General features: G+C 35.1%; 1 protein-coding gene across 4 annotated transcripts in view; it reads left to right on the forward strand.

The window, feature by feature from the left end:
* Positions 1–13,016, forward strand: part of KHDRBS3 (KH RNA binding domain containing, signal transduction associated 3) — a 195,451-nt gene that overhangs the window by 47,488 nt on the left and 134,947 nt on the right. For all 4 annotated transcript variants that reach the window (XR_010345640.1, XR_010345641.1, XM_064384623.1 and 1 more), the window contains exon 2: positions 12,342–12,460. Coding sequence is in view for 2 of the 4 variants with exons in the window: in XM_064384623.1 (XP_064240693.1) it covers positions 12,342–12,460 (119 nt within the window). In the remaining 2 variants the exon portion in view is untranslated. The remainder of the gene's footprint in view (positions 1–12,341; positions 12,461–13,016) is intronic.

A 13,016-nucleotide genomic window follows, 5' to 3' on the forward strand; every position in this document is an offset into this window, starting at 1 on the left:
TTGACAACATCTCTTAGAGGAAACCCCCAGTGGGAATGTCCACTGTGAAGAGATAGCATCAACTCCTAGGCAGAGCAATTTATAAAATGTGACTGGAGAGTGACCTAGTATACATAACACTCTCTGTCTTTAAATTGACATGAGAAGATAGGTCTCGTTTTCAATAATTCTATAGATCTCTGCCAAGATATTTCATCTCCACAAAGGCTGTGACCATTAAAGTCTGTGCAATTTGATTTTTCATCAGAGTCTTAATTTTCTATCATGATTAAATCTGAGTGACAGGATGAGTGTTTCTGCTGTAATTGTATTTTGCTTTTAAAAAGTGTTTTATGCCTGTTTGGCCATTGTCAGGTGGCTTAGAAGAACATTGAGTATGAGTAGAATTCTTTATAGAAAAGTGACCCCTTTTAATATCATCATACAAAAAATATGATTTAATGTCTGAAGGTTCTTTCCTCACCCTCAATTTACTCTGAGCCTTTGCTGTGTAAATAGGGACTAATTAGGAAACTGACGTAAAAATGTATGGACATAGAATGATAAATCCTACTTTGAATTTCTTTTAAATAGTGTCAATGTATTATTGTACATCTAACCAATATAAAAATATTCATTTGTAGTTCTATTAGATATGAAAGTAATCGAGAATAAAATGCTTGTATTATATGGTTTTTATTGAATATCATTAGTACAGTCATATTTCTATCTCAAAGTGTGATAATGCCAGCGGGATAAATGAGAAAGACATTGAATCTTCACACAAAGGAAATGGGTTTTATAATGAGTGCAGTCTGAACAAAACTAATCTCTTTCTTGGATCATTACTTCACCTAATCGTAAAACCTTTTTTAATTCAAATCTTTGCAGGATTCTAATTGGTGACCTCTGGAGCCTGATAATTGTTTAAGGTAGCTGGTCTTTTGCAGTATACTTAATGATGTTTGCAATTATAAGTGAGAAATGTGGTTTAACCCATAGGTGTAACTAAAAATGTAGATTTTCCTCTTTTAATCTTTAATAGTTATTCCCATTCCCTTGTCCCAAAAGTTAGTGACTTAAGTCATTACTAACTTGAATTAGTCCAGTGCACCGGTTACCTCATTTAGTCTTTGGGTTTACCGTATATTTATTTGATAAATGCATTGGGTTATATTTAGAATAATCCTCAGTTATTTAGAATAGCTAAGAGACTGGTCTGTTTGGGAAGACGGAAAGTCCTAGACTCTTTTTTTCTGTTGTTTAGGTATACCTTCCTGCCTGTCATTTTTGATTTAAGTAAAAACTTAGCCAGTCTTTCTAGCCAGTTTCAGTAAATATTTATTTCAAAACTTTCCTCACTATCAGATAAAAATGAGTCATTAGAAGAGAAATTCACCAATATTCACCATTGGGACCAATAATACTGTAGGCTAACCTCAATCTCAATCATTTGTCATCCTCACCACTATGCATAATAGCATGATATAACTTAGTTTGCACTATTGTGCATTTATAATATTTTTGATTTCCTCTGTTGTTTCTGTTATGTATCTTAGTAAATGGGAGTCATTAAATGAATATAGTTGACTATCCCAATAAAATTACATATATTTTTTGGAGGTCAAACAATCTATTTCATTGAATTGTTTCTTGAAAGGTTTCATTTTGTTTTGAAGCCAGCATTTTGTAATGTGGTATTTGGGGAAACAAGCTAAACCTTTGAGAGTCGGACAATGCTGGAACTGAACTTTAGCTCTGCCATTAATTAGGTGTAGGAAAAAGGGAGTGATAGTTTCTGTCCCAGCACTCTGAGAAGTTATGAGGACTGAATGTTGAGAAAGCTCCTGTGTAATGTCTAGAATATGATAATTATTCAACTTGTTAGATTCCTTCTACCAGTTTTAGGGAACATTCCATCTTTAATTTCTACTCTTTGGTCTTTATCGTTTTAAAATTGTAGCAAGCCTTTGAAATTTATGAACTTATTTAAAATTGTTAGAACATAGTACCAAAATCCAGTAACCTACCCATTTGTGAAGACCTCTGAGTACTTCCCCTTGTTTATGGGATAAATTTTTATCTCATTGAGGCATTGAATGACCATGTCTTATCTTTGGGTTTCTCTTTCCTGTCATAATGCCTTTCATTTTGTAAAGACTGCATATAATTAAGGAGAAATTAATGTGATAAATGCTACAGTGGTAGCATTTGTTTTCTTAAAAAGAATTTTACAAGATTTTAATAATAATTCTGAGTAGTGTTTGGAATTTGTAAATGTATCTGGACTTGGTTCTCTGGAATCATTTTGGTGTCACAAATTCTTCTTGAAATCCATTCTATAAGAGCTGTTGAAAGATAGGTACATTGAGATTTTCTTCCCCACCCCCCGCTACTTTTTTTCAAAGACCTGGGTCTCTCTCTGTTGTCCATGCTGGAGAGCAGTAGTGCAGGCATAGGTCACTACAGCCTTGATCTCCTGGGCTCAAGCGATTCTCCTGCCTCAGCTTCTAGAGTAACTGGGACTACAGGCATACACTACCATGCCTGACTAATTATTTTTATATTTTGTAGAGACATTGTCCAGGCTGTCTTGAACTCCTGGGACCAAGTGATTCTCTTTTCTTTGCCTCTCAAAGTACCATAATTACTGGTGTTAGCCACAGTGCCTGGCTAGGCACATTGAAATTGTGATGTCTTTATTTGAGCAGACCAGGATACATGAATTGGGCAGCATCAGAGCTCAGGTGGTTCAGGGTTTCATCAAAGGAGTGTGAGGGCAGAACTTTTATAAAATGTTTGTAGAAGCAAGATAAAGAAAATATTTGATTGGTTTAAGTAGAAAGTCCCTAGTTAGAGGATAGTTGATGTTTGTTTTTTTTGTTTTGATTTTTTGAGATGGAGACTCGCTCTGTCACCCAGGCTGGAGTGCAGTGGCATGATCTTGGCTCACTGCAACCTCTGCCTCCCAGGTTCAAGTGATTCTCCTGCCTCAGCCTCCTGAGTACCTGGGACCACAGGTGCACACCACCACGCCTGGCTAATTTTTGTATTTTTTAGTAGAGACTGGGTTTCACCATGTTGGCCAGGATGGTCTCGATCTCCTGACCTCATGATCCACCTGCCTTGGCCCCCAAAAGTGCTGGGATTACAGGCGTGAGCCACTGCACCTGGCCAGTTGATAGTTTTTGATTGCCTCTACTTCTAGGTTAGTTGATGCCTTCTCATTGGTTAAGCTTAAGTTTTCTCTTCCTAAGCTGTGGCCATTCACTCTGAGCTGGGTTTCAGTTTGCTTCTGTATGAACCTAAGGCTCTGGAGCCATCTCCATGTACTGGCCTTTTTTTTTTTTCCTCCTTAACAGTATAAGTAAACCATCACAAATTAGGAATTGTATTTTAAGTAAACCATAATAACCTATATTTGCTTTGTGTGTTGTAGTTTCAAAGCACGTTCATGGACATTTCTTTTGATACTTGTAACAACTTGGTGAGTTTCCCCAAAATGTAATAATCCAAGACATTTTTTCTCATCCCAAATCAAGATCTCTTTGCTACAGTAATACTAAGAAAGTAGAAGAAGCATGAACATAGTAATCAGACAACCTAGGCTGGAATCCTAAATCTCTGTTGGATGTGGGACTCTATCTAAAAATCACTGGATGTCTATAAATAGGCATTTCCTTTCTGTAAATGAACATTGTATCTACTTTGCAGCAGTGTTACAGAGATTAACTACTTGGAAGATAGTCATTAAATAAATTCCAGCTGCTGATATCATTGTAATATTTTTGTTAATTAGCCATGATGGGTGGAATTAATTAATGAATTCCTCCCCCTCTCCGTCTACCTGCTTATGATTTTTCCGTTCTTTTCCTCCTGTCTTCCCTTTTGGAAATTTGACTGTTATTTTTTGTGTGTGTGTTTTAATCTTAGGTGTTGTATGTATATTTAAAAACATTTTATGTACAAATATTTGCTCTGTGTTTATAAAAATCGTTTTTTCTAAGCATTTGTAATATTTAGAGTATAAACTGTTTCTTTCTCGCTAGATGGTATATTTCTGTGTAATTATGATGAGCTTATTTGTCCTTATTAGACAGTAATATGTATCTCTACTCTGCTGTGCCATTTGTTCATGGAATATTATCTGCAAGATTAGGTGCTGTATGAATCAATCTAGTTGGGTAGTTATAGTGTATTCAACTCTGGTTTGAATGTAATGAGTATTCAGTTAGGTTTGGATTTCTTAAGTAAAATATTCTTTGTGTTGGAGGTTAAAAAAATTCCTTTTCAGACTAGCAGCTACAGTAACATTTTAGTAATTTGTCCAGTAGAGTTTACAGTGGCTGGAAATACTCTTTATATTTCTTTTAAAAATAATTTAAATACTCCGGCTGGACTGTTGTTCTGTTTTGAAATAGATTTCTGAGTGTTGAGCATCTTATATGAGCTTTCTATTTTATTATAGATTCAGGCCAAGGTCCATCCTTTAATTAAAGTTTACACGAGAGTTAAAGTGTTTGGAAAGGGGGATAGGGTAACTCTATTGCCTTTATTAATTTCACACTAGTATGTCATTGTGCAGGCTGATTTGAATTATCCTTTACACTTTTCTGACCTTTTTCTGAACTTTTATTAATAGCTCTTAAAAAACAAGTTATAGTTTTTAAAAGAACACTTTTCAGCAGTGACTGCTAGCTAGCTCTTTACAAACTCATTATATCCCTTCCAATTGTTTTAAACATTCATTCTTTGATTTGTTCAACCATTTAATAACCATTTATGCAGCCCTTATCCTAAATCACTATGCTAAGTGTTAGAATACAGCAAAGATGAATAAATAGATGTTCTTACCTTCCATGAGCTTACCATCTTGTTGGGCACAGAAGTGTAAACAGTGAGTATATGAAAATACACTCTGTTACGGTACAAGTTTTATGCAGCAAAACAGGTCATTGTGAAGGCTATTATCAATTCATCTGTGGGGTGAAGGGGAAGTCAATGTTTTAATTAAGAGCTGGACACAGACTTGCAATTTCTAGATTGCTCAAGAGATATAAAGTTAAATTAGATAAAATCTCAAGACTCAAGAACTTACTGTCTAGTACAGGTACATACAGTATTTGGCAAATTCCTATATAGAACTTTCCTGGACCAGGTATTGTTATTCTTTGCAAATATTAAATTATTTAATCCTCATAAAAACTCTGTGAGGCAGATGCTGTTATTTCTGCATTTCTTTGATGAGGAAATTGTGACTTAGATTACGTTACTTTCTGATGGCCATATAATTAATTACCATAGCAGGGATTCAAACTCAAGCAGTTGGAGTGTGGCCGAATTATTTCCAAGACTCTTACTCTCTGAGGTTTTATGTTTTAGTTTCTTTACTGAGAAAGTTCTTACTACTTAGCAGTTAAGAATTCAGTAATCAGCAGTGTTCAGAAGGTGTCTTGGTTGCAGAAAGTGGATCCTTTTGCCATTATTTTTGTCTCTTTAATTTTTGGGACTAGAGTATCAATTTTTACCTTAAAACCATGGAAACTGGCCAGTTGCATTGGAGGATGACCATGCAAGACTTTAGAATATTTTTTGATTTAATCATCTTAGGCTTCAGCAATTAAAGAGCTATAGTCATGTCTCCTCCGCCCCTCTTTTTTTTTCCTTCATCTACTTTATGCAAAGATTGCTTCTGTTTGACTCCTTTGTACTCACTTACTCTGTAATTTGCTTATTTTGGCGTTAGTGGAATTTGCATTTTCATTTGGATTTGGGCCTAGAACTGCCCCTGATGCCACACAAAGTTTCTACAGCTGTTCCTTTAAGTCCACTTTCGGAGCTCACTAAAGATCGCCAGTGATCTTTAAAGTTATCCCTTCACTTTTTGAATAATTTCACAAAGTTATTCTCACAGAATAACTTTGCTGTAGGAGAATAAAGTGAAGGGATAAGCAGATGTGACTACATTAAAAACATCCATTACTTGTGATTTACAACTTTTAGAACATTTTCATATCTCACTTCAGGAAAGAAGGAAAAAAGAGTTTAAAGGGTGTAGTCTTTAATTATTCACAATAGCTAAGAGGTGGAAACACTCCAAATGTCTGTCAACCAATGAATGAATAAACAAAATGTGTTATGTACCTACAGTGGAATATTATTCCGCCTTAAAAAGTAAGAAAATACTGCCACATGCTGCCCCATGGATGAATCTTGAGGGCATTATGCTAAGTGAAATAAGCCAAGCATGGAAAGACAAATACTGCATGATTCCTCTTATATGACATAGCTAAGTAGTCACATTTATATAGACAAAATAGAATGGTGGTTACTAAGGGCTGGGCGGAGGGAAAAGTGGGGAGTAGTTTGATGTGCATAGGGTTTCAGTTGTGTGACACGGAGAAGTTCTGGAGATCTGTTGTACAGCAGTGTGGATGGACTGAACAGTACTTAAAAATGGTTAAGACTATATCTTTTGTGTTTTTTTAAAATAACAATTTAAAAAAAGTATGAGCTTGAAGTCAGATATATTTAGAGTTGAATTCTGATTTTGCTGTCTATTGGCTCTCTAACCTTTGCAAACTTCTTAACCATTTCAGTCCTCAGGATCTCACTCTGTTAATGCACATAGCAGATCATATATTTGTTAGGAGAAAGAAATAATTTAAGTCAAACACACAGCCCTGTATTTAGCAAGTCATCATCAACAAAGTAATAATTATTATTTGATTACTACTGGTATAAGTGACTTCTAAAATAATTTTCTTTATTTTTCAATATTTTGCTATGTAAATTTGTATGTGGTGAGCTTAGATGGATACTTTTGTATGTAAAGGAGGTACTAAAAGATTCCTTGTGTTTGCTGAAGATGTAGCGTTGGAGTTTTTTTTGTTTATTTATTTGTTTGTTTGTTTGTTTTTTGCTGCATCAGGTCCTCTGTCTACCCTTCCCTACTCTGCTGTGTGCCCAGAGGCTGATATGCATGGTAGAAGACCTGTATCATCGATATATTTACCCTCTGGCTTTGAGATGGGTTAAGAGCTATCCACTGGTGGTCACCAGCGGAAGCTTGGCATGAGGGAGAAGTGAGCTCAGAATGAATATTTGCTCTGGCCCTTCCAGCTGTGTCACCACAAATTGGCTGCTTTCCTGTGTGCAGTCTGTAGCCCCATTGGGCCACCCTCTCCATATAGTCTCTTTTTCTTTTCCTTTGCTGGCCCCTGCATGCCTTTTTAGATGGGTAAAATATTCACATCCTTCAGAAATTTAAAGCAATGCAAAAAAGAGATACAGTGAAAAGTATTTCTGTATCTTATCTACTTTATTCCTTCCATGACAAATATATAACTAGTTTCTTACACAGTCTTTTGTTGCTCAACCACAGGGATGTGTGTTCTGAGAAATGCATCCTTAGATGATTTTGTTGTTGTGGACCATCATAGAGTGCACTTAGCAGCCTGTTGTACACCTAGGCTAGGTGATATAGCCTGTTGCTGCTAGGCTACGAACCTAGACAGCATGTTGCAAAGTCAACGTACATGTTGCCATACTGAATACTGTAGGCATTTGTAACACAATAGCAAGTATTTTGTGTTATCTAAACATAGAAAAAGCACAATAAAAATATAGTACAAAAGATAAAAAATGGTATACTTGCATAGGACACTATCATGACTGTAGCTTATGAAACTGGAAGTTGCCTTTGGGTGAGTCAGTGGGTGAGTGGTAAGTGAGTATGAAGGTCTGGTCATTATTGAACACTTTTTCACATCTGGTAGCACGGAAGCTTTGTTTACACTATCATTGCCACAAACATGTAATGCTTTGTGCTGCAAGGTTACCACAGCTAAGCCATTATTAGACAATAGAAGTTTTTCAGCTTCATTATACCCTTACAGGACCGTTGTCATATATGTTGATTGTAACGCTGTTACATGATATATAACTGTGTATCAATAGGGAGATTTTTCTGTGTGTATATAAGTAAATTAAACATTTTTTCTTACATATTGTGTGTGTGTGTGTGTGTGTGTGTGTGTGTGTAAACAGTATATTTGGTAGCGATCTTTCACTATGAGAACATGAAGTTTCCTCACTTTGTGCAGTAGCCTTATGCCATTTTATTCTGTGGGTATACATGAGCTTATTTACCTAGTCTCCTGTTGATAGACATTTAGGTGGTTCCCAGTGTTTTACTATTAAAGACAATGATGTAGTGGATAATTTTGTGTATAATATTGTTTACATCTAAGTATATATGTAGGTTGAATTTCTAGAAATGAATTTGGTAGAACAAAGGAAAAATAACAATCTATGTGTGTTTGATTCTATGAGAGAAATGAAGCTCCTTTAAAAATTTTACATTACTAAAATTTTTACATTGGAAACTTAACTCATTTAAATCCAAAGATGATTTAGCTATTTTCAGAAGATTAGTGGACTTTAGTATGTCTGTTACATTAAAAAGGAAAGAGGCCATTGCTTAGGAAATTCTATACTAGACCGAAGCAAAACAAATAACAAACAAAAAACAATATAGATGTTATTACTGAAAACAAGATTTCTGCACTGAGAGAAGTTTGGTTATATGATTTGAAAAGATAGCATTTTAATCTCCTATATTATCTGAAACCTTAATCACACATTTGCTTATTATTTCTGAGCTAGGAGATGGTATTGGTATAGTAAGCTGTTTGGTACCAAATGTAATCTGGGGATTAGTGAAAGTCAAATCCCCTATGCATTTGTCCTTGAAAATCTGATTGGGTTTTCTCTATTGGTGGCCTCACTTTGCTATAGTTAACTAGAGGGTCACATCTATCTTGGTGGATGTCAAGCATCTTTCCTCCCTTGGGAAAGATGAGAGGGGTGGTAGCAGGGGTTTTTTAATATGCAATTCACAGGTAGGGACAAGCATAAGTCCTTGTGACAGCTGTCTCAAGATTTCATAGATCATTTTGTACAATTCTCCATTTTTGTGCCTTGTATATTTCTGGATTAAAAAAAAAACATTAAGCTAGTTATAATCCTCATTCAAGTAGAAAATACAAATTGTTGATTGAACAGCATCTACTAAAAACAACAAAAGTTTTACCAGTTTTGAATTTTATATTGGCAGGCACAAGGACCTGAGAAAGTATAGCAGCCATGATTTAAATCAGGCATGTTTGACTCCAGCAGTGGGGCTCAAGGCTTTTTGCATTGTTGTGTGGTGCTTCAGGCCCAATAACTGCAAACCTCCATGCTTCTGATACGGCATCAGGCTTAAAAAAATTTTTTTCTGAATCTTAAACATAAAATATTCCAACATCATTCAAAGTTTAAGATAGCAATAGTACATTCCAGCGACTTAAGATTTGTAGGATGCTGTGTATATGTAGAGAGGAAATTAGGTATTTTATATAGATTTTCTTTCATTTTCCTTTCTAAAATCATAGATGATCTTAAAGTGTAATATATGATAAAATAATTCCTGATTTTTAAAAGCTTGCCTATATAATTGTATTTGTTATTTCAAAATGTTAAATATCACTGATACAAGGAAGAACGATGGAATTCTGAATTTATGGAATAAAATATTGTGCATCTGGTGCGAGTTTTTAACAATTCCTAAACTTTGTTATTTGAAAAGAAAGAAGGCAGTTGAATCTATTTGGACACACATACACATACATACAAACAATTTTTAGGATGTTTCAGTGTACCTGATTTTGTTGACTTTTGTAACTATGCCGAAGATATTCCCAATTACTGCATAAATAGAGAATGAAAGACAGGATTTATTTTTTTCTACTAATTAAAGCTGAAGTCATGAATTGTTATGCTTAGAGCAGCTGATGTGAGACTTACTGCTCTTAAGAAAACAAAACCAGTGTAGCTTATTTATACCATTGGTACTACAGTTTTTAAACTCTGTGTGTGTCTCTTCTATTCATGGAAAATTTCTGAAAGTGTATATAAAAATAGTTGATTATAATTATTTCTAGAGTTGAGGTAGAGAAACCTTAACAAAATTTTATATCCTGTCATATTGTTTTAAATTTTTACCATGTGCGTGTATTATTTTTATAGAAAAAAATCAATAAAAATTAAAGGTGCTTTTCTGTTTTTGTGTATATTTTTCTAGTACAGACTCCACTTGGAATTAATTTTCCAGAATCAAAACATAATGTAGTACAAGAAAGCAGACAAAATGACTAATTCATTTATTTGGTGACTTAGTGTTTATATCTTCTTGGAAGCTTTGATTAGAAGCTGAAGTTATAATTTGCCATCCTTTCTTATCTTCAGTTTCTACCCTGCTTCCTTCCATCTCCCCCACCTCATCACTGTTATTTCCTGTTGTATAGTGCTTTCAGACACTGACCAATTCTCTGATGCCAGCTGTGTATCCAATAATTCAATTCTGAAGCTAACTGCAGAAGTTAGCATCAGGCCTCCACCCCTCCCCACAGATCAAGGGCTTAATCTCACAAGACTGCCCCCATTTCAGATGCTACCCTTAATCTCATGCCCAGGCTACCCAGATTTCTACCTGACTACAAATTCAGAGGTTCGAGGATCCTTCCTTGGATTTGATAATTTGCTATAATGACTCACAGAACTCAGGAATGCACCTTACTTACTATTAGTGACTAAACTTTATCAAGGAGTGAGTGGCTTTGTCAGCATTTGTAAGTCACACAAGATCCTAAGGTTTTAGAACCAAATTGTTGGCTATTTTACCCTTTTCTCATTTTAAATATGAAGAACCTGCATCCTAACTGATGTACTTTTTCTAATTGCAAATACAATTATTAGCAGATCCCAGATGAGAATCTTAAAATTTTTATGTCCCACTCAATGTCCTTTAAATTGTAATAATTCTTTGTTGCTCATTCAGAAACGTTGTTTAATAGACAATGATCTAGTTAGAAATGGGAGGCCACATAGTATGATGGAGTGAAAGCTCCTCAGTGGTATTTTGAAGCCCATTGGCTGCTTCAGTAATGACAGAAGCCCCAGGCCTGAAGCCTCCAGCTTTAAATAAATCCTTCATTTATCCCGAGATGCTGTAAAAATCTTTCTTACCTTTTTTTCTGATATAGCATAAAAAATGGTGGGAAAGACTGCACAGGCACCTTGTCTTTGGAGTCAAACAAACCTGAGGGTAAATCTTACCTTTGCCACTTACTGTGAAGTCACCTCTTCGAACCTCCTCTTTGTCATCTGTTTAGAGGATTGAATTAGGTCGTGAAAGTGAAGTATCTTGTCCAGGGATGGCACATATTAAATTCTTAAATGTTCCTAGCTCAACAAGCAAAATCGATAAATATGTGTATTCCTTTGTCCAACTGATGCCGTCTTTGATACCTTCTCCAGGCTGCTATTTATCCTTCTCTGAACCTAGGTGTCTATTGATTGGTCTTTGGAAGTAACAGTTCATGTACTCATTCATTCAGCAGTCATGCAGACACCTCATTTTGTATCTCTTGTACATCCAAATACTATAGGCCATAAAGTGAATGAAACTTTATGCTAAAATTTTCTAGGATCTGGAACTTGCTTAGTTAAAGATGTTTATGAGTGAATAGATGTTACCTAAGAGAAATTTATGTTCTCATGGGAGACATAGCACATTTTTTTTTTTTTTCCATCTACGGGTGGTAGTAGAGTTGCACGTAAAATGCTTTGGGAGTATCAAGGTGAGAGTGATTGATTCTTCCATTCTTGCCACCCCATTGAGGAAAGAAACACTTGCACAGAAAAAGAGATTTAATGTGGTTAAGTCTCGAAAGGAGATTAAGATGAAATCGTCAAAACAAGTCGAGTGAAGAGCATTAGTAAAGACATTAGCATAGCATATAGTTGTTATGTGTCATATGCGAGGAGGGAAGATTTGATTGGGGAGGTGGGCTGCTGGAAGGTTGTCTGGGGTTTAATGCCATCATAGAATCAGTTTTTGGTTGTATAAGCCTTGAAACACCAGGCAAGATTGATAAATAGGGAGGTTTCAGTGCTTTGTAACACTGAACTGCGAATGCTTTTATGGCTTTTCTTCTTTATTTCAGCCTTTATCTAGGAAACCAGAAGACCGGAAGTAACTTGTTATCTGGTCGCTGTTCTCCTTTGTTAGTATGAGCAGTTGAGGTTTGACTTTATAGAACCATGATACATGCATTTTTTCCATTTAGGCAGAATCATTGATAAAACAGGAAATGTACAGAATCATTGATAAAACAAGAAATGTACTTGATAACAATTGCCACAATAGTCCATACTTCAGTAGTAGTTGATTTCATTGCCACAATAGAGCTAATCAGAACACCCAACCCCTGTATTTCTGAGTCATACACTTCATGGTTATCTTTTTGCCTCCACAGAAATAGAAAAGTTTCAAAAAGGAGAAGGCAAGGATGAAGAAAAGTACATTGATGTGGTGATAAATAAGAACATGAAGCTGGGACAGAAAGTGTTAATTCCTGTAAAACAGTTCCCTAAGGTAAGACAGTGAGGTCTACACTGCAGGTATTTTAACTGAATCAAAGGGGAGCAGATGTTTAATTTACATTCTGTTTGATATTTTCTAGAGATGTTTTCTCTTAGCATCGCCCACGCGCACTTCTAAAGTTAATTAAAAACTTAGTAAATTTAGTCATTCTGTATTTTCCCTTTAACTTTAGTGTGAGTTACAGATTCCTGAAAATATATCCTTTTGAGTCAAACTAGCAATGTGACTTTGGGAAACCTATTCAACTTCTTTACACCTCAGTTTCCTCATTTGTAGTATGAGGTTGAATGGTATAAAATTAAATGAGATAATCCGTGTTAAATGCTTGGCACATAAATGTTCAAAAATATCATTGTTTGTATTTTATTTAAATTTTACCATTTTTCCTTTCTTCTGAACGTTCATATACATGATTCTTGCATACTGTTGTAAATATTAGTAGTTCATTTCTTTTTATTGATGAATAATAATTTGTTACCTGATTATACCATTGTTGTTTATTCATTTATCTGGCCACTTTTAATTTTTTGGTTATTATAAATTAAAT

This window comes from Aotus nancymaae, unplaced genomic scaffold, assembly GCF_030222135.1.
Source record: "Aotus nancymaae isolate 86718 unplaced genomic scaffold, 86718_ANA_hifiasm-v0.15.2.pri h1tg000036l, whole genome shotgun sequence".
NCBI lineage: Eukaryota > Metazoa > Chordata > Mammalia > Primates > Aotidae > Aotus > Aotus nancymaae.